Below are 23,309 nucleotides of genomic sequence, written 5' to 3' on the forward strand. Positions count from 1 at the left end.
GCCAGAGCTATCCAGATCACCCTCGCCTCATCTGATCTTCAAGAGTACCCTGTGTACTAGTGGTATTGGTGGGAAGGTGAACATCAGCATCTCTGATGACTGGAATAAGAAGGCGTCAGACAGGGAACCTCTGTCGAGCCCATGGACCAAGCAGAACCGGTAACACTTCCTGTTCTGCCTGAATGCAAACAGGTTCACCTGGGGGTTCCCCACCTCTGGAAGATCACACTGACCACATCTGGGCGGAGTGACCACTCATGACGAGACGAGAAGGACCTGCTAAGGAGATCCGCTAGTGCATTTCTGGCCTCCAGGAGGTGCAACGCCACGAGATGAATAGCATGCTGTATGCAGAAGTCTCACAACCCGAGAGCCTCTTGGCACAGGGCTGAGGGGCGGGCCCCGCCTCACTTGTTGATGTAGAACATTGCTGCGGTATCATCTGTCAGACCTTGGACCACCCTGTCTCTCAGGTAGAGAAGAAACACTTGACATGCCAGGCATATTGCCTTGAGTTCCTTGACATTTATGTGGAGGGAACGATCCTCCTGCGACCAGAGACCTTGTGTGCTGAGGCCACTGAGGTGGGCTCCCCACCCTAAGTCTGAGTCGTCGGAGACCAATGTCACAGAGGGGGATGGAGGTATGAAGGGAATCCCCTCCAACACCACGCCAGAGAAGACCGGATGAGCAGCGGAACTGTAACCACTAGGTCCATATCATATCTGCCAGAAGCATAGACTGAAGCCAGCCATGTCTGCAGGGGTCTGAGACGCAGGGGGCATGATGGGCCATGTAAGTACATGCTGCCATGTGATCCAGCAGCTGGAGGCATACCCAGGCGGTGTGAGTGAGTGAGCTCTGACATGGGTGATGAGGTCTGACATAGCCTTGAACCATGACTCTGGCAGAAAGGCCCTGGCCTGGGTAGAATCGAGCACTGCCCCTATAAACTCTATCTGCTGAACCGGGGTAAAAGTCAATTTCTGTTCATTTATAAGTATTCCTGACAAGTGGCCCGCACCAGACTGAGGCTGTGCCGAACCTGCTTTTGCAACCTGCCTCTAACAAGTATATCAGTATGCTTCGACGCCTCAGGAAAGTGGCCACTTCCACCATGCATTTTGTGAAGACTCTTGGGGGCGATGAGAGGCCGAAGAAGGGCAGTGCCGTGAATTGGTAATGGCGTTGGCCCACCATGAATTGGAGTAATCTCCTGTACCCATGGAAAACAGAAATATGAAAATAGGCATCCTTTAAATTGGGGACGGAGTACCAATCTCACGGATCCAGAGAGGGGATGATGGAGGCCAGGGAGACCATGCGGAACTTCAATTTCTTGAGATACTTGTTGAGGTGACGCAGGTCTAGGATGGCTCTTTGGCCTTCGGGATCAGGATGTACTGAGTGTAAAATCCCTTCCCTTTCATACAGCCCCTACCCATAGGAGGGTCTCTACCTCCTGGATGAAGAGTTGCTAGTGAGAAGGGTCCCTGAAGAGGGACAGGGAAGGGGGGTGGGAGGGAGGAAAACCGCAGGGTGCAACCAACCACTATGAGCACCAATTGATCCATGATGACCTTGGCCCATGCAGAGAGGAAGGGGAGATAGGAGGTCCAGAAATAAATGGGGGGATGGATCCTGGGGTGAGACTGCAACTGTGTCCTCGTGTGCACCCTCAAAATGACTGAGAGCCACCTGAGTGACGCTGAGGGCCCGACTAGGCAGCTGAGGGGGACAGAGTGGGTCAGCGGTGTTTAAAGCCCCCATCCTTTCTTTTGTAGGAGCTCTGACGCTAAGGGCCCAAGAATCTGGGCAGAGCTGACACCCAGAAGTGTTTCCTAGAGACCTGTGGCGTGGACAGGCCCAAGGAGTGAAGCATGGCGCAGGAATCTTTCAGGCCATGCAGCCTGGCATTCATCTCCTCCGAAAATAGAGCAGTGCCCTTGAAGGGGAGGTCCTGAAGGGACTGCTGCACCTCCTGGGACAGTTGATGCAGATGGACTGCTGCCATGAGCCTTGCTACATGGACACCATAGAGGCCATGGACCTGGCTGCCAAATCAGCCACATCCAGCACAGTTTGGAGTGAGGACCTAGCCACAGTCTTGCTCTCCTCCAAGACCGAAGCGAACTCCTGGCTGAGCGCCTGTGGCAGGGAGTCCTTGAATTTTGCCAGGGAATCCCAGATGTTATAATGGTGTCTCCCCAGCAATGACTGCTGGTTGGAGATCCTAAGTTGGAGACTGGCCATGGAATAAATTTTCTTCCAAAAAGGTCCAGTTTCCTTGCGTCCTTATTTTAAGGTGTGGCGCTCGCCTGACCCTGCCTATCTCGTTCGTTGGCCACCATGACTACAAGAGATCTGGGATGGTGGGTGGGAGTATAAGTACTCGTAGCCCTTGACCAGGATGTAGTACTTCTTTTCTGCCCTCTTCAAAGTTGGGGGCAGGGAGAACAGGGTTTCCCAAAGGGCTTTAACTACCTTTAGAACCTCATCGTGTACTGGTTGTGCCATCCTAGATGGTGCCACAGCAACCAGAATATCAAGGAGGCTGTCTGAGGGTTCAGTAAGTTCCTCTGCCTCTAACCCCAAATTCGAGGCCACCCTCTTCAAGAGGTCCTCATGTGCCCAAAAGTCATCCAGAGGGAGGGGGTGGGCAGGCCTGGCGACTACCTCATCCGGGGACGATGGCAACACTGGGCAAGGGACAGGTACCCCTTCCTCTATTGGGGAGGCTTCCCCTTGACTCGAAGCCTGTACCTCGGTACCTGCTTTGGAACCCTAATCTGACTCCAGTACCGAGACAGGGGGTGCCGCTTCCCTGATGCGGTGAAGGAAGACCGCTGAGAGTACGGTCCTGGCATTATAGGGAGCCCCTAAGAATTCCAGTATGGCCATTTGAGTGGTCATTGCCCGTGTGGCCAGGCGCCCACTGCAGGGCCGACCAGAGCCTTCGGGGAACTCCAATCCCCTTCCAACTCCGAGGAGGCATCCTCTCTCGGAGACCAAAGTGGCACTGATGGTGCCTCTCGCTGTTGGCTCTGATGCAGCACTGAACGGTGCCGGGGAGAAGGTGACTGCTGGCGGAGATCTGAAAAGCGGTGTTGTGTTGGAGACTGAAGTTGAGTCAGTGGTGAGACATGTGGAGACAGAGACCAAGGTGATGGAGATTGGGAACGGGGCGTCAGAGAACGGGAGTGCAGTGACTGGTGCTGGAGGCTGACAGTGCCAGGGAGATCTGGACTGATGCTGAATGGTCCATGATCCTTGTCTCAGTGCTGGGGACTGGGAATGTAGGCTTGGGGACCGAGGCTGTGGAGTAGGAGACCATGGGTGCAGTGCCGGAAACTGGGGCCATGGCATTGTGGAGCAGTGCCAGGACTCCAGAGAGCAGTAATGCCCAAGTAGCCACTGGGGTGGACCCCTGGGTGGCTTACCCTTAGGAGGCGGGGCCTTTACTGGTTCTGCCAGTAGGGGACGGTATCTCAGAGTAGACAGCATTGGTAAAGCCATCAGGTCCCTGACTGCTTGGAAGACTTCTGGTATGGAGAACACCAGAAGGTGCATGGGGGCACTGCCACTCCCTGGAGTCAGAGTCGGTTCCCATACCGGTCTCAAAGCCCTGGGGAGGGAGGCTGCACCTTGCAGTCCTGTCAGAGGCAGATGGCCCAACCTGGATCCTTTGCCTGCCACCCCTTTTCCATCTTTCTATGAGGCCGGGGAGGTCCTCAGTCAGTGCGCTGCTTTCTGTGGTGCTTTTGCAGCATCGGTCATGGTGAGCAGTGCTGGGAGGAAACCATTGCCGGCGGGGCGCTCCATACTGAGACTGAGGTACTTGGTGCTGAGTCAGAGCAGGAGGATTCCAGAGATTGGTCTGAAAGTTGCCTCTATCAGAAGAGCATTGAGACGAATGTCTCTATTCTTTTGAGTGCATGCCGTAAAGTTCTTACAGATTTTGCACTTCTCTTTAATGTGCGATTCCCCCAGACACCTTAGACCGCTTGAGTGGGGGTCGCTGACAGGCATAGGTCTATGGCAGATGGCACACGGTTTGAAACCCTGGGACTGGGGCATGCCCTGTCCCAGGGACAAAGCCCTTAAGGGGACTATTAACTATCTAGACTAACTACTTATCTAACTATACTTCATAGTTGTATATAGTTCATTAAGTCAAACCATTAAGAGCACTTTGCAAACTGTAAAGGGAGAAAGGCGTTCCTGCAACCCTCACAGTTGCGTTCCTGCAACCCTCAGAAGGAACTGAGAGGGCGCAGTGCCAGTGGCTCCTCATATACTGGTGCATAAGTGTGAGACTCCAGAGGGCGCCAGAGCCGAGCCTACGGATACCACTAAGGGAAAAATCTCAGGCAGCCGTGCAGGTGAGTGCGCACACACCTAGTATGGAATCGACATGAGCAAGCACTCGAAGAACCACTGATTTACCCAATGTGAATATCCTACAGAGCAGTGTTCCCATCTTTGTGAAGGAGAGGAGCTAACATAAAATAGTGCATAAATCCTACGTTTATATAGTAAACGAGCATACCTTACTGACCTAATGGTCAGACTGATACACCTGTGAAAAACAACATACTCTACTTGGCTAATTTGTTAGCTGGCGGATGGAAGAAATGGCTGGAATTTTGACTCTCAAGTATCCCTTGACTTGGTGAAGGAGGAATATGAAGTGCAAGTTAACACAAGCAAAACATAGTGTAAATAGAGAGCAAGATTGGATTTGACACCACTTTTACACAGGACAGATTTTGCAATTTAATATTGAAGGTTTCAAGATTTGCAGGTCAATAAAAGGGTCTACTGATCTGGGTTCCCATGACACCAAAGATTTATGAGTCTGATTTCCAATGCTGTAGGAAAAGTTCCATCTCGGGATGTGGGATCTCATGTCTTGGTAATGTGGTCAGGAATTGGCTGTGGCTGAGAGAGAGGTGAAAACAGATCTCTTACCTCTGAAAGCTCGAGTGTATTTTGCATTCTATGGTCTACACAGACCACACTGCTCATCATCCCTCCCTGCTACATTTGAGTGCTTACATTTAAATGAACTCTGTTCTGCACAAGCTGCAAAGCAGTATAAAAATGTATGCCACATCTCCCATTAGAAAGATGACGCATTGCAGAGTATACGACAGGAATCCTCTAGGAATACTTCAGACTAGAAATGGAATACTGCACAGATGGGACTGTTGGGTAAAGGGAACTACCTCTGCTCCATATAAGGCTCAGAGTATTTAGAGCTCTCTTCACTTCCTGAACATTTAAAGTCTAGGCAATAGGATAGGATGTCCTTTGATTTCAATTTACATACATTTATACTGAGGCAAGTGTGAGTTTTACTGCTTTTTTAATTTCTTTTTAATACTGAATGTGTAATATCTAAAGGATACCAGAAGAGGTACATAAGCAAATATGTAACATGAAGAGAAGGACAGAGTTCTCAATTAAATTGTTAATGGCAATAGGTTAGCACCCTATTTATTGTCAAGAGTTTCATCTTGGGGTCCTCTGCGTTCCTATAAGAGCCCTGTGGACATGCTCACTGTGTTCTACGTTGGCTTTTGCATGTCCTTCCTTCACCTTTCTTCTGCTGGATCATCACAACCACAGTCTTGTCTGCTTCAGAGGAGTAAGCAATGCTCCCTTGGAAGCAGGCAAAGCCACTCCTTAATCCAGCAAAGTGGTTGTGGATTTGGGGATTTGCAAGGGCCCATTGGCCAGTTAAGTGCCCAGTTCAACTGAAAGTCAAGGGGGGGCTGGGTACCTAATTCCCACGTATGCCTTTGAAAAATCTTCCTCCAAACCTACGCCTTTCACAGGACAGTGCAGGGTGTTGGCACTACAGCACTAGGCTTGTTTGACTGACCAGCAGTTTATAACTTGTTTATGAATTCATACATTGTATGAATCTTTTCTGTGTGTGCAATGATTTTCAAAGCCCCTAAAGGATTTAGAAGCAAGCATCCTCTTGAAAATCTCCACCTCAGTGCCTAACTGCTCCTGTATATTGCACGCTTTATGGCTGGTCTAGTATTTTCTGCTTGTAATGTACAAATATATTTAACATACAAGTTAATGAGATGGTCCACATAGTCCCCAAAAATCCTACTGTGACATAGCAGCACAAATTTAAATTTTACATGCAATACGAATAGTTTAAGTACCAAGGTTTATTAATGCCATTCATGCATGTCGGCCATACTCATTTTCACAACAGAAAATAGAACAATGATATTTTGATACTTAGACAACACATTTCATTCAAGGAACTCAAAGCAACTAACAAACATTAATAGCCATGTAAGGCAGATTAGTATTACTATTATCCCAGTATTACAGATAGGGAACCCAAGGCACAAAGGGGTTAGGGGACATGTCATACTACCAGCCTGTTACAGAGCTGGGAAAAAGAACCCAGATTCAGTCTCTGACTCTGGTGTAATGACCACTAAACCATGCCCCTGCCCTAGAAGGTGAAAAAGAACTGTCTAGTTCACACATCGGATTAGAAGTACAGTGGGAATCTAACCAGCGAGCTCTAACTTTTTACATAGGCTGTACACAATCATTAACTCATATAAAATATGTGATTCTGCACATCCCACAGGAAAAAAACATGCTGTTCTGATTTAGGCCTTACCTTCCCGCAAGCCACCATGGAAAGGGCCAGCTGGTACCAAAGGTGAAATTCACCAAACGCAAATTTCATTGCTCGCTCCAGACACTGAAAAAAACGTTGGGAGAAACGTCAGAGATGCATTTTTCTCCCTCTGTCAAGGCTGCTGCTCAGACAGCTCAGTGGCCAAGTAATAGCTTGCACAAATGGACAATTTGAAATGGCCAGAGGTGATCTTTTATCGCAATGTTCCCCTTTCCAATTTCTCTCCTAAGTTAATGGGTACTGCAGGTGCTCAGCACCTCTGAAAATCAGGCCCATTTTATTTAAGTGCCTGTGGATGGCTTTAGGATCCCAGTTTGGGCGCTCAGATGTGTATATTTTTGACCTAAACTGACACAGACTTGAAACGGTTTCTAAAAATTTTCAACTACCCTCTTTCCTGCTCACTTCCACCACCAACATTCAACAATTTTTCTTCAAAGGACAGTGTTTGTTTGCAAGAATTAGGCGGATGTCTCAGTAAAAGATCACGTACCTCAGAAAGCATGACATACTGCCCTCTTCTGCCCAGCGTGATACTCAGAAGGTCATACACTGCAGAAGCATCCTGGAGGCTGACAGCTCGATCATCCTTCTGGTCAGGGGCACGGCTAATTACTGCATCTCTGTTCGCCTGGTCACAAACACAAATAAGAAATTTGACCTGATGACAGCGAATTGAGAGCACCAAGCCAAATGCAGAAGGGTATCTGTCTGTCATTGACTGTGTTTGCTCATTATCACTCCATGTCAAAACAAGCAGTAGATCTACCTCCCCATTTATCTGCATGAGGCTAATTCAGGATGACATACATATGAAAGGAAATGCTGGAAACAGCTCATCACCATTAACTTGCAGAATCATAGAAATTACAGATGGAAATGAGCTACTGGGCCAGAATTTCCAGGGCCCCATATAAATTGTGTGCCTAATTATTTCAATTGCCTGCACCTCTGACGATTGCACCTACATTGCTGTATATTCCCCCAGGCTTCTGATAGTTTATTACTTCCCAATGGTAGATATTTCTTTTAATCCTTTCTGCTGCTCGCTTTTTATTAGTTAATTTGGACATGTTGCCCTAGTAATTGGATTTGTCTGTCATCATGTTAATGCATGCAGAGGCCTTTGCAATGTCATGCCAATAAGATTTTTTTAAAACGTAATTTGTACAGATAATAATTTATTACACATACCGGTAACCTATAATTCATTGCAATATACTGCAAATTCAATTTAAATAGAACCTACCTTTTAACTTCTGACAAGGACAGTCCAGTAACTCACTAGGAATATTCTAAACTGCCATGCAAGAGACTCAGGTTTGACTCCAGATCCCAGTATCTTAGCTTTTTAAAGGCTATGTCTACACTGGCAACTGAACAACAAAACTTTCAGAGGTGTTAAAAAAAAACAAAACAAAACAAAACCGCCCCGAAAGACAAAAGTTTTGCCGATGACAAGCACCAGTGTGAACAACTCTTTGTCGGCTGAGCGCTCTCCCTGCCGACAACACTGACGCCGCTGGTTGCAGGTGGAAGTCTCTTTTGTCAGCAGGCGAGCTGACAAACAGCAGCTACACTGCACGACTTTTAGCAACACGGCTGTAGCGACACAGCCCTGTTGCTAAAAGCTGCGTAGTGTAGACATAGCCAAAGACAAAGGATAAAATCCTGACCCCACTGAAGTCAATGGCAAAACTCACATCGACTTCAGTGGGGCTAGGATTTCACCCAAAGCATCCAGCCCTTGAGGGTATGACTACTATGCACCATGGGCATGGGCTCTGACAAGTGTTTAAGCCCAAACCTCACTACCGTACACACACGCAAAACCCTCTGATAGGCCACCTGCACCCCTCAGAACACAGGTTGCTGGCTCATTCGGAGGTACAAGGGTATAACACTACAGGATCCTGGTCCATCTGTGGTATGAGGACTATGAGGCCCATGATTTTGACAGGAGCACCAAAAATCTGCATTTATCTGAAAAGACCTCTAAGAGGCAGGTGGGATTCGAGATCTACTGCACCACTGTCTGGTGCAGGGAGCAGATCAAAAACTTCCAGGCTACCCATCGCAAAGTAAAGGATGGAAATGGTGACTGGGAACTCCCCGGCTACCTGCCCCTACTATGAGGAATTTGATCAGAGGCTGACAACCGCCCTAGCACAGAGTCGGGCATGACTGTCTCCAGAGTAGGGCTGATGTGCTTATAACCCTGGAGGGAGTGCCTCATGCCATTCAACAGAACTCGGGCAGGCTCCACAGAAACCTCATCTGCAGCTCCTCGGCTGAAAGGACAACGCCTGCAGTGCAAGGTATCAAGGGCTGAACGTTATCCAAGCTGGGAAAATGAAGAGACTCCCCACAGTTCCATCAAGTGCAAAAAAAACTCAACCCAGTCCAACTATTCCTCCCAAATGGGAAGGTTTGTCTTGTAATCTTATTTTCATGTCTTTTTCTCTTTAACTGCAGAGAAAAGATCTTGTCAAAAGGTTAAACACAGGAATCAAGCATATAAAAATGACAGAATATGGAGGTCTTACAGACCATGTATATTTCATTATGATAAAACTGCAGCTGTGTCATCATTATATATTATATGTTACAAACATTCATTACCACAGTTAGAATAATAGAATCATAGAAGATTAGAGTTGGAAGCGACCTCAGCAGGTCATCTACTCCAACACCCTGCTCAAAGCAGGACCAACCCCAACTAGATCATCCCAGCCAGGGCTTTGTCAAGCCAGGCCTTAAAAACCTCTAAGGATGGAGATTCCACCACTTCCCTAGGTAACCCATTCCAGTGCTTCACCACCCTCCTAGTGAAATAGTGTTTCCTAATATCCAACCTAGACCTCCCCCACTGCAACTTGAGACCATTGCTCCTTGTTCTGTCATCTGCCACCACCGAGAACAGCCGAGCTCCATCCTCTTTGGAACCCCCCTTCAGGTAGTGCAAGGCTGCTATCAAATCCCCCCTCACTCTTCTCTTCTGCAGACTAACTAAGCCCAGTTCCCTCAGCCTTTCCTCATAAGTCATGTGCCCCAACCCCCTAATCATTTTCGTTGCCCTCCGCTGGACTCTCTCCAATTTGACCACATCCTTTCTGTAGTGCAGGGCCCAAAACTAGACGCAATACTCCAGATGTGGCCTCACCAATGTCGAATAGAGGGGAATAATCACTTCCCTCGATCTGCTGGCAATGCTCCTACTAATGCAGCCCAATATGCCATTGGCCTTCTTGGCAACAAGGGCACACTGCTGACTCATATCCGGCTTCACGTCCATTGTAATCCCCAGTTGAGGAGGCCAACACAATTACTGACAACCAACACAATCGCTAACAAAGGGCTAAATGGCAACCATAGTTAAAGGAAACTGACAGGTCTAATTCAGTCCAAAATGTAAAGTCTTGTAAAAACAAGCTTTAGAAACTCTAAGACCAACATTTCAATTTAAAAAAAAAATCACAACAAAATCAATTTTGTTTATAAAAAATCCCCTGCAATTTGCAGCACACATTTTGCTGCACTCTGATAGTGTATGAGAACCAGAAAATGAAATTGAAACTTTAATTTTTAATCAGTTTCAAATCAATCTTGCAATCAAGGCCCCAAAATAGAATGAAGTAATCTTCACTTATTGGTCAATGTGACAGGAATGCAAATATTAAACAAACAAGAATGAAAGTAAATTAAACCGTTAAACTTTCCTTAAGGATTATCCTTTAAAAAAGAAGATAACATGGTTGGGCTAAAAGGTTAAAGAAAAATTGCATAGAATGATCCTTACTGCCAATTAAATCCTCCCACGTTTATACGGCAGCTTTCTGCCTTGGTTACTCTGCTACAACCATTTGTGAAAAATAGCTACACTGGAAAATCACCCACATATTTCGTAAACTGCAAATCAGCCTCACGTCATAGTCAGTCTTACCCTGCTGCTATTGTGGGCCTTTGTCTACTACTGAATTGTGATTTTGTAACTGATGTACTAGCAGAGATAGAGGATTCATCAAAACTGGGGAATGTCCATTAATTTCTGCTTACAGAACGATATTACATATCAGTGCCACGTGCCCCTTTGGGGTGTCTTGATATTGCAATAAATGGCATATTACAGAAGTAAATGATTTTAGAATAACTTCTCAATCTGAAGATACTGCCCTTTACCTAGAAAGAGAGCAATTCAAAATGAGAAAATGTTACGAGACTCATGATAAAATCGTGAGAGTTGACAACACTTTATTTTCTTCACATTGGCTGTTACTGCTGTAATAATATGTATTATACATTAAACAGGTCAGTTAGTACCTTATATTAGCTAGATATTAAAAATAACCATTGCAAGACTTGAGATACCATTTATTACTATAATATTACATACAGGAAAAATTGTGACTTGTTTATTGAAAACCATTTGGGGTGAATCAATACATTTTCATGGTTTACTATTTCCAAGATGAATTATACTGAGATCTAGAACATTAGCCAGGATTTCATGTTGTATTTATTTAAAAGTATAGTAGATATAGGTGGGATTTTCAAAAGCACCTACGTGACTTGGGAGCACAAGTCTCAGTGAAACTCAACGGGGCTTATGGTCCTAAATCACTTAGGCACTTTTGACAATCCCACCCTATTTTTTTTTTCAAGTGCCTGTGCTGGGCTCTAGGTGCCTTTACTATACATTACAAATACAATGAAATAAAAATAAAGCCAGGAGCTTCTCCTGACCCCCAAGCAAATACAAACCAAACCAAACCTATTCATAATAAAAATAAATAATAGCCCTTTGTCCACAAACATCAGCCCCTGTCCCTCCTCAAGGAAGGAGGCAGCCCTTGCAGTATGCTGTGAAGATCAACAAAGGCCATTTCAGAACAAAACGGACCCAAGTACTTTAGAGTATGTCTACACAGCAACTAGACACCTCTGGCTGGCCTATGCCAGCCAACTTGGGCTTGTGGGTCTCAGGCTACAGGGCTGTTTCACTGCTGTGTGGACTTCTGGGCTCAGGCTGGAGACTGGGCTTTAGGACCCTGCTAGGTGGGCGAGTCCCAGGGCTCAGACTCCCCTGAGAAGTCTACACAGCAATGAAACAGCCCCCCCCCCAGCCCGAGACCCATGAGCCTGAGTTGGCTGGCACGGGCCAGCCACAGGTTTTTTTTGCTATGTAGACCTATCCTTAGTGCTTTATAGGTCAAAATCCACATTTGTAGCCCACCACAGAATACAGAACAGCACTAATGCCATGTACTCCTGGCAAGCTACCTTGCTTACTAAGCAGGTTGTCACCCTCTCCACCAGTTTCAATTTCCCAGTTGGTTTAAGTTGCAACCCCATGCAGGGCACACTGCAGTAGTCTAACCGCAGGGTGACAAAGGTATGGATCATCATGTGAATAGGGATACTCTGGCCTCTTGCAGATCACCCTCCAGGATTCACAAGGTCTGGGGGCTAGTCCCATACCTTGTTCCACAGAAGATAAGCCCATCTCTCTGATGGAATGGTTCAGGAGAAACCTCCATGAGGAGAACCTCACAGGGATTTCCTTTCCTTCCCAGATTATACACACATACACACACCACTGGGGCAATCTGATGCTGTGTTTTATCCTTGCCTCTTCATTCATTTCCCCTTTACAACGTTAATTTCAAAGGGGGAAGGAAAAGATCCCTGCTGACACTCGACATGGTGATTATACGTGCAATCCTGCTCTGCGAATGACTGAGCAATATATATATTGATTCTTTCTGGAAGTCAATATCAACATTTATATTGAAAAAAAGATAAAGATGACCATGTGCTTGTCTATTAGGGGAAGCAGTTTGTACTTACATTATCTACTGAATGTTAAACATTCTAACTACACCCACAGTGTGTACCTCCCTGGAGCTGACTACCAGAGTATGTTGGGCAGCTTTTTTTCTGTTCTAATGATGCTTGATAATAAGAAACATAGTTAGATCTTAGTAATACCTAGCTATCATTAGAACTGTTCTGTAAATTTATTATCCCAGTTATGTAAATGCAAGCAGGGAAGTTGTACAATTACAGCGATATTTTACCTTAGAAGCAAAACTTTATGCTTTCATACAATGTATTACACATAGTACAGTTCAATTAAACCTCCACTCCATAATCACAAGATAAATTGTTTTAACATCAGGATAACTGAATCAGAGGCCCCATTATTTAACCTTGGAAATGTTCTACTTGGTTTTAATTCAAGGTTGAATTATCAGTATGTTTTGGATTGACAAACATATCTTATTTTATCTATGAATGCATAAAATTCTAAGCTTACAAATACATATCAATAATTTTTTGCATGCACATAAAAGCTTACCCTTTTTCTCTCTGTCTTCGAATTTATAACTACATTATACTGTATTTTTCACTTTTCCTGACTGCTTGAGGGGCTATTAAGATGATCAGAGGAATGGAAAGGAGAGGAGGAGGAGGAGGAGGAGACTCAAAGAGCTTGGCTTGTTTAACCTAACCAAAAGTAGGCTGAGGGGAGATATGATTGCTCTCTATAAATACATCAGGGGGAGAGGAGTTAAAGTTAAGCGCCAGTGTGGACACAAAAACAAATGGATATCAACTGTCCATCAACAAGTTTAGGTTTGAAATTAGGTGAAGGTTTCTGACCATCAGAGGAGTGAAGTTCTGGAATAGCTTTCCAAGGGGAGCAGTAAGGCAAAAAACCTAACTGGCTTCAAGACTGAGCTTGATAAGTTTATGGAAGTGATGGTATGAAGAGACTGCCTACAATGGCATATAGCTGATCTGTGACTGCTAGCAGCAAATATCAATGGCCGTGATGGGACACTAGATAGGGAGGGCTCTGAGTTACTACAGAAAATTATTTCCCAGATAAAAAATAAAATAAATTAATGGAGATAGCCTATCTCCTAGAACTGGAAGGAACCTTGAAAGGTCATCGAGTCCAGCCCCCTTCCTTCACTAGCAGGACCAAGGATCTGAATGGGCAGAGGATGGATTACCCTCTGACCCACAAAATGGCCCTGAGGGAAATCAGTGTAGTGGAATTTACATTACCAGTGCCCCCCTGGTGGGAAAAGAGGAATTCTGTTTCCGAGGATTCATAGATTCATAGATTCTAGGACTGGAAGGGACCTCGAGAGGTCATCGAGTCCAGTCCCCTGCCCGCATGGCAGGACCAAATACTGTCTATACCATCCCTGATAGACATTTATCTAACCTACTCTTAAATATCTCCGGAGATGGATATTCCACAACCTCCCTAGGCAATTTATTCCAGTGTTTAACCACCCTGACAGTTAGGAATTTTTTCCTAATGTCCAACCTAGACCTCCCTTGCTGCAGTTTAAACCCATTGCTTCTTGTTCTATCCTTAGAGGCTAAGGTGAACAAGTTTTCTCCATCCTCCTTATGACACCCTTTTAAATACCTGAAAACTGCTATCATGTCCCCTCTCAGTCTTTTCTTTTCCAAACTAAACAAACCCAATTCTTTCAGCCTTCCTTCATAGGTCATGTTCTCAAGACCTTTAATCATTCTTGTTGCTCTTCTCTGGACCCTTTCCAATTTCTCCACATCTTTTTTAAAATGCGGTGCCCAGAACTGGACACAATACTCCAGCTGAGGCCTAACCAGAGCAGAGTAGAGCGGAAGAATGACTTCTCGTGTCTTGCTCACAACACACCTGTTAATACATCCCAGAATCATGTTTGCTTTTTTTGCAACAGCATCACACTGTTGACTCATATTTAGCTTGTGGTCCACTATAACCCCTAAATCCCTTTCTGCCGTACTCCTTCCTAGACAGTCTCTTCCCATTCTGTATGTGTGAAACTGATTTTTTCTTCCTAAGTGGAGCACTTTGCATTTGTCTTTGTTAAACTTCATCCTGTTTAACTCAGACCATTTCTCCAATTTGTCCAGATCATTTTGAATTATGACCCTGTCCTCCAAAGCAGTTGCAATCCCTCCCAGTTTGGTATCATCCGCAAACTTAATAAGCGTACTTTCTATGCCAATATCTAAGTCGTTGATGAAGATATTGAACAGAGCCAGTCCCAAAACAGACCCCTGCGGTACCCCACTCATTATGCCTTTCCAGCAGGATTGGGAACCATTAATAACAACTCTCTGAGTATGGTTATCCAGCCAGTTATGCACCCACCTTATAGTAGCCCCATCTAAATTGTATTTGCCTAGTTTATCGATAAGAATATCATGCGAGACCGTATCAAATGCCTTACTAAAGTCTAGGTATACCACATCCACAGCTTCACCCTTATCCACAAGGCTCGTTATCCTATCAAAGAAAGCTATCAGATTGGTTTGACATGATTTGTTCTTCACAAATCCATGCTGGCTGTTCCAGCAGATGTCAATGGCATATTCATTTACAATTTTTATCTTAGGAAGTCCTGAAATCACCGTATATAGGTTAGTTCACATGTGGCCTTGCATTTTGGCACTCATAGTCCCACCATAGAGAACATGAGCATTTCCCCACCTAGAACAACTGACAGATGGAGTGAATGGATAGTAAGGGAAAATTTGAGTCATTGCTCCAAAGTGTTTCTCCTTAACACATGAAGGTCAGAGAAGAAAGTCAGTTAGTCCCTATGCAGAAATACTCAAGTAGGGACCAGGACATTCCACTTATAGAATTCCCACTGCATTCTTCTGTGGAAGGCCGGGAGAAGCATGCTCCCCTCACTGCTCATGAAAGAAACCATGGTTTCAGCATACAAACCCCCTAGGTCCTCCTATGCATAGATCACAGGGATCCACCAGGACACTGGGCCCTCTGCCCAGAGACCACTTGCCACTGCATGGACTTTGGGTTTCCCACCACTGCTTCTCCTCGGGGAGGCCCCCGTTTTTATTTAAAGGTGGGCACTCCTGAATAATTAATACAGACTCTGGCTGTACTGACTTTTCTTTCTGTTTGTACTGGGCACACTGAGGGTAATCCGCCTCTGGGTGGACTTTCTGTGGAAGGGCCCTCTGGCAGGTTCCACACCAGCTTGTAACAGCACAGATTCCTGTACAGAGGTAAAATCTACCCCCAGGTCTGTAAATCACTTGGGAGACATAGGGCCAGATCCTCAGCTGCTATAAATGGGCACAGTGCCATTGAAACCAATGGAGCTGTGCGCATTTACACCGACTTAGGATCTGGCCCATAAAGCACTCAAGTACTTATAATACTCAAGTATTACCACTTCACTCTTTTTCCTAAGTTTTCTAAGTGCTTTCCTCTAAGTAAAATGCATCAGTAATATACACAGACAATTAAAAAGATATCTGCTGCAAATTGCTAGAGAACTACAGAACTCAAACAAACAAAAAATTGGCTGTTTTCCACTCCCACAGCTTAAAAGGGGTATGCAAAATGAAGCAGAGAAACTCAGACGATTCTTGGAAAGTTAACAGCGTGTGAATAGCCCTTTCAAATTTTCCCTTTGTTTTGGCATTTGGTAAAGCAATATGACTATCAGACCTTTTACTGGTTATAGTTTAATGGCTTCTATTGTAGCAGAACTAATTCTGAAAATATCACAAAAAGCAAGACAGAAAAAAAAAAAAGACAATGTAACAAGTTTAACATAAATCAGGTATGGGCTGTATACCTGGAATAAAATATATTCGATACCTAATACAATAACTGATGACATTTGAAAAGCTCCCATCACCTTAGTATCTGAATGCCTCACACAAGCTTGGAAGTAACATGCATTCCCGCAAGGGAAAGGAAAAAGGCTCTCAGTCCATGTCCTGCTGCCCAGACTAAAGCTGCTTATTCAAGAGGCTTTAACGTAAGTGGTGTATTTTCTGAAGCACATGCTGGGCATATTCTGCCTTCCATCTTCCTTGGGGGTCTGTAGAAAGAAAGTAGCCTTGTGTTGCACCCTAGATGTGACAACACTCAGGCTTGTTGTACAAAGTGCAGCACATCGGTTTGGAGAGATTCTGACAGGAATATGTAGAATGGCAATCTTGTATCTCATTCATCTACTATGACAGATACCCTCCCCCTAGCCCTCAAGAAAACAATCTTGAGAGAAAGTTTCATAACAGTTGGTAGGCTATTGTAGATCTGTCATCACTGGGTTTACTCCCATTTGAAGAAACTCCCCAACAAAAAACTCCCCTAATTTCTTACAAATGAACAATTTTACAGAGTCAGGAATTGCAAAGGAAATGGAAGACTGAAATGTTCCAGATGTTATCACCATATGTAGATAATGGGTCAAACCTGCTATTCTTACTCTTGCAAGCAATCCCACAGAAATCCATTGGATTGCTCACATATGTAAAGAGTATGTCCCAAAATCTGTTTCCATGCACCATTCTCTCTTCTCTCTCAGACTCTCCAAGGTCAAATCCCCACTGTGGACTCAAATCAGAGATGAGAGTGGATGATGGCATTTAATTTATTAGTCTTGGATACAGGCAGTTTAATTTCCAATATGATAGAGGAGACGGAGCAGAAAGCCAAATCAACCTAAGTTACCCTGCCCCATTCATGAGCAGACAGTCTTGCTATGTTCTGTTGATCCACAGCCACCAGGGAGAGACTATGCTGTAATACAGCCTCTTACCACAAAAGCGGACACTACCAAGGACTCAATAAAGGCAATTTAAGCTGTGCTTTAAATCTCAAACTCAAGAGTGGAATAAATTCGAAATGTAAATAAACAGCTAAAAAATTACTTTAAAATAAACACACAAAAGCTAACAGAAAATGTTCCATTCCTGGCTCTGAGAAACCTTTGGCCAGTGAGGCCAATTACAGTACAAAAAATACTCCAGAGAATTGTTATTAAAATAAATACAACTACATTAAGGGAAAATCCTGCCTGACTCTCTCTTCCCACCCACCAGCACAGAATGCCTGGCTGGCAACAGAACCAGTACCATTCCACTACGCGAGGGTGTGGGTAGCAGGATATGGGGAGCCCACTCCGAGGCAGGGTGGGGCAAGATGCCAGGGAGCACTATACAGAAATGCAGGGTAAGTGTTTTGGGTGGGTTAAATTAGGGGAAGGACTGGATTGGTGGAGTTACAGCTATACTGATCAACCTGCCAAATCCTGCCATACATGGTGGGCATATCTCAGCCCAAAGGGTTCTACAGCCCTCGGGCTGATTGATGGCCACAAGAAAGCCCCATTGATCCTTCTGGTTCTGAAGGGAAGATGTCTTCCCCCCACAGGGAGCAGATCTCCCCTTTAGGAAGCCCATGTACTGTTACTTGGGCAATGTCTACACTTAAAATGCAACAGCAGCACAGCTGCAGACACTACCTGTAGCACTTCAGTGTAGACACTACCTACATCAAAGGGAAGGGGATCTCCTGTCGCTGTAGAAAATTCACTTCCCTGAGAGGCAGTAGCTAGGTTGATGGAAGAATTCTTCCATTGACCTAATGCTGTCTATACTGGAGGGTTAAGTTGGCATAGCTATGTCCCTCGGGGAGGGGGGGGGGAATTTCCCACACCCCTGAGAGATGTATGTATGCTATTGTACATTTTCAATGAAGATCAGTGCAAAGAGGATGAGAATTAGGCCTTCAATTCTTAAACAAACAAGCACAATAGGCTCTGTGATTTGCAGTAATCTTTAGGCTGTCTGGTCTATTTCTATGGATTCTTTGAAGAGGATACTGTTGTCAACTCTGGTAACTAACTTAATATCAGCTGGCATTGTAAAGGACATCTGGCAAACTCAACAATCAGGCTAGAATGCCTTTGCTTATCATGAAAATTAGATTCCCATTTTCAACGAGAAAGGAAGCATGTAGGAACACAATTGAGATCATTTCCAGAGGAAACTGAACCTCAGATGTGAAGTGCTATATATTCTGAATATGGTATTTCCTAGTTTAAAAAGAAAAAGTTGCTGTGTTACTTGTAAACTGTGCTATTTTGCAATCCAAAAAACTATCACACACTTTGGCTCAGAGACACAGTCAATGTAATACTTTATAATGCCCAGTTACAATTAGAAGTCATCCTCCTTTTTATTGAAATGAGGAAAAAGATTCCTTTTAAAATTATTCTCAAAAGCAAACATGATAAGAGGAAAGAAAAAAGTGAGGACACTGGCATAAGCCCTGATTCTCCACCATTAAAGACAATGGGAGTTTTGCCATTTCCTTCAGTGAACGGAGGATCAAGCCCATGGGGGTTTTAATGTGAAAGCTTTTGCCAGGGAAAGTTCTTGTAACAATGGAGGTGTCCTGGGGCCCCACATAGCCAGGGGTTCATTTGGGTGAATGAAAGGTTAGAAAGGTGACAGAAAGGGAGAGACAAATAATCTAAACTTCATCAGAATACGTAGAAACCCCCCCACCCCCAAACAATGACACGCTCCCCTCATCAGTTACTTGAAAAATTATTCTTTGAAAAAACATTTTACCCCCCCCCCCTCTTTCCCTCTGGATCCCTCTTGCCTCCCCATGCCTGCTCCATGGTTCTCCTTTGTGACTCCCAGGTGTCTGCCTATATCAGCCCTCAAGCCACCATTGCTTTCCCTTCTCTCTACCCTTCCCCCTTCTTTCTGCCCTTGCCCCATCACAACACCCAGAGGAGCAAGAGACACAGGAACATTCACACTCAGAGCAGACATTTTCCCCAAGAGAGTCCTGCAGAGAACAGCAGTGACATGGCCATTCTGTACCTTCTAAATACAGTAAAAGCTTTGTTATCCAGCATGTTGGAGGAATGGAGGTGCAGGTTAATCAAAAATTCCGGTTAACTAAGAGTTATACTTACCAATGGAATACCAATTTTCAAAGAATTAGAATACAATAAAATGAATAAAGTATAAAATAGTATACAGGTACTCCAATCCAGTAGCAGTACTGCACTGTGGAATGGTTGGTTTCTTGAAGCACTTAGTTGTATACAGGTAAAGTTTTCTATACAGTAGGTTATCTTATGACACTACATATCACTATGGGCAGTGCCTGGCGTACACCCAGATCACTAAAAATAAACTTAACACTAAAACGAGACCGAACATAATTTAAGCTTTCACTTCAGGATCTTGCAGTGCCCCAGGGTCATCATTATCAACATCAATTATCACTGTAGATGTAGAAGGGGTAGGAGTTTGGGCTGAATCTGTAATGACCCTATGACACTCCCTGGGAGCTGCTTTTTTTAATAAATCCCTGATATCAGCTGGCTTACATAAAAGAGTACAGAATGTGCAATTGCATAACCTCCTGAGCAGTATACTAGTCCCGGTTATTAGACTGAAGATTTGTATTGGGAGATATCAGAAATGCCGGTTAATAGAGCTTTGTGGTTGATAAAGTGCCAGAAAACATAGCTTTTACTGTAACGTGCTGGAATGGATAGCACTCCAGGAGATAGGTTAGAGGGAAAACAAAGCACCCTAAGCTGTGTGTGTGATTGGATTGCTCCCGATGAGTCAACCTCATTGTACATTTTTGTTAATCTTGAGAGTTGATTACGGTAAATACTGAAAGAAAGACTAAAGCAGCCAGAAACACAAGAGCCCTGTGCTCACTGGCATGTGGAGATATATCACTGTCATTTTCCACTCTGTAGGAAAGTGAATGTGTATTATTCACAGTGGTTAGCTTTACAATCAAGGGGGAGACTTTGTCTCTCGTTAACTTACTCCCCTAGGCTTCAGTAAATTAAAAAACACAGCCACCCCTCCAACTAGCCTGCAGCCAGGCTGCCATGGCCAAGATCTCACATTACGCCATAAACTTAGCAAGATTTCCCCTTGTTAGTAGCTGAATGGGAGAACTACAGGAAAAATGTCCACGGGTCACTTAGATCTTTTGGGCATCAGCGTGCAGCCACTATTTCTGCTAGACAATTTTTTCCTGTGGTTGCATTTCTATTTATTTGTCACGTATATTCTTTAAAACAGCAACAAGCAAAACACTTGTCTGTTCATTTACTCTTAAAGAAGGAGCAACACAGTGTCTCTACATTGCTGTTTTCACCCTGCTTCTCCTGTAGCACTCTGCTATGGAGCCTATTTGCCAAATGATACAGCAGTCTGTGTATTCTGTGTCAAATAAGACATTACTTTCTTTCTCCTCTTTTAGACTCTGGTGTACCAGGCCTGTGAGGCATCTCCCCAAGCCCCACTGACCACATAAGGCAGGACCTCCCCAGGGATGGCCTATAGAGGGTGACACTAGGAGAAAGCTACTCTTTGTGGTCAACATCTTCACTGCTCCAAAAGCCTGCTCCCTTCTTCCATAGACAGCAGGCCTAAACCTTAGCAAGCTGCAGGGTTGCCAACTACTGTGATTTTATCACAAGTCTCAAAATATCTGTTGCCTTTCTTAAAGCCCTAGCTTCTGGAGTCCAATGATTCAAAGAGAATATCAGCTTTCAGTTACCAAAAGAAAAAGGTTTCTAGCACTTGTGGCTGCGGAGAAAAGGTTGGAAACACGAAGCAACTGTGCCTTCAGACAGCTCAGAGAGCCAATAAAAAAGTCTCAAAGCTAGTATTGTTTTTAAAAAGCTTACAATTTTTAAGCCAATCTCATGGCTTTTGGGGGCCTGACTCATTGTTTTTGAATGTTTGGAGCAGGCAATGCTAGAGTTGTCATTTTTTCCAGGGGTTTGTGTGGAGAGAAGAGGAAGACTTGATGATTGGTGGGAAATGAAGAAAGGTCATAAAGAGTCACGGTTCATTACTGAAAGATCCAGAGGCCATAATTAAAAAGAAGAGGAAAAAAATACACTGTATCCTCTCCCTCTCTTGTTTGTCTGTGAGCTGTCTGTTTATACTGTAAAGTTTTGTAAACTGACTCTTTTGGGGCAAGGGCCAGTATTGTTATGGGGTATTTAAAGCACACAACACACCTTAACTGCTACATAAATAATAATACCTATTGTACAGTCATTTAAATGAGTTGGACAACATCAATGAGGAAAAGCCATTTTCCAGGGTCTAAGAGGATGCAAAACATTAAAGGTTACTTGATACTCTTCTGTAGAGAGGATTTTTTTTATTCGTTTTTCTTCTTTAAGAGACTTGAGTTCACATATAGCTGAAGTTATAATGGTTATAAATATAAGTTATAAACCTGGTGGTTTCCATGTGGTCCATTAAGAATGCTGTGCACATAACACAAATCCCTTATTCACTATGACTGTAGCTAGTCAAAGGCCATTCAGGGCTGGAAGAGTAGGGATGTTTCAGATAAAGACTAAGGTGCATGGACAGACTACTGAACATTGCAAAGGCTGAGCAGCACATATCTGCATTATGCCTGGCTTTAGACACTATTACTAGTCTTCCATTTTTATGACCAACAAATTCACAGAGAAGTTCAAAAAGGTAAATCTGTAGACTTACAATGGTAAATATCAGGGCAGGGTTTAGGAAAAGGGTGTCAGAAATCCAATGCGACTATGGTGGACATAGAAGTTCTGTTTCACACAGCTCAGATCCAGTCCTGCTAAGCATTTAAGTGCATGCTTTACTTTAAGCTCATTAGTCCCAACAAAGTCAATATGAGTACTGAGACGCATAAGGTCTTGGCTGGGTCTGGTCACATTCTCTTACCATTCTTTTCATTCCCAAGTATACATATATTTTTAAATTACATCGGTGCTTAGCTTTGAATTTACCAAAGGTAACTTATTTAATTCTGCATTACTTGTTTATGAAGTTTTCCCTTTAAAAAAGTTGGGTTTTTAAAAAAAGTTCATGTCTGTAGTGTACTTCTCTGCAAAGTTGCTCTGGTGCTAACAGTTATCAGACAATACCAATTTTTGCAGCCTTTAATAAAGGAAATATTTATTTTATCACCATATCAAACAGTACAGAAAACCTGCAAAGATTAGAGTTGCCAATTACAGTTGCCCCCAAACAGACTAATGCACTTTTTTCACAAAAATGTGTACTTTTTAACAAATATGCCTTGTGCATCAAAGCATAGCAGATCCCTCATTAATTTGAGTTGCACACTCAACTCATTTGTTGCCTGCAAAATTGTCATTTGTAAACACGAGAAGGCTTGTAAAAAAGCCTGTGTGGAGAGGAAACAGTTTGTTTTCCCTTCCTAATAATCTCCTACAAACTGCATTTCAGCAATATCAGGAGTAGAAACATTATTTTCTAAACCACAATACTGGCAAATCATTCTTTTCTTGAAGGATCCCTCAGCCCTTCACTGAATATCCATTTAATAAGCAATAATAAAATCTGAGTCATTAAGAGAAGACAATTGGTTCCTGCCTTACTACTGACTTATTTATTTCCAGGTGTCTGGGGGAGATTCTGTAATCATGTGGATTCATTGCAGTTTACAAAAACTTCCAGAAGACTTGACACACAAATGCTAGATACCCCTTATTGCTATCATTATTAAATACTCATTTTAGCTTACCATAGATTCACTGATTAACAGAAGGAGAAGAGCCTCTTCTATGTTGTCTTGAGGGCAGTACAGGCTGAAAGACAAAAACTTTTTTATAAACAAGATCAGGAATTAGCCCACCAGTCTCTATTTTTAATGTCACAAGAGGACCAGTAACTTGAAACATCTCATCTATGATTCATTTGCTATATAATACCCTCTTTTTCAGAGCCACACAATTAAAAG

The 23,309-nt window shown here is 43.9% G+C and overlaps 1 protein-coding gene across 2 annotated transcripts in view; it reads right to left on the reverse strand.

Annotated features, from left to right (window-relative positions):
- Positions 1–23,309, reverse strand: part of TTC7A (tetratricopeptide repeat domain 7A) — a 283,111-nt gene that overhangs the window by 198,280 nt on the left and 61,522 nt on the right. For both annotated transcript variants that reach the window (XM_034764410.1, XM_034764411.1), the window contains exons 8-10: positions 23,094–23,157; positions 7,176–7,313; positions 6,662–6,745 (exon numbers count right to left, since the gene is read on the reverse strand). In XM_034764410.1, the coding sequence (XP_034620301.1) occupies positions 6,662–6,745; positions 7,176–7,313; positions 23,094–23,157 (286 nt within the window). The remainder of the gene's footprint in view (positions 1–6,661; positions 6,746–7,175; positions 7,314–23,093; positions 23,158–23,309) is intronic.

The sequence above is a fragment of the Trachemys scripta genome, chromosome 3, assembly GCF_013100865.1.
Source record: "Trachemys scripta elegans isolate TJP31775 chromosome 3, CAS_Tse_1.0, whole genome shotgun sequence".
Classification (NCBI taxonomy): Eukaryota; Metazoa; Chordata; order Testudines; family Emydidae; genus Trachemys; species Trachemys scripta.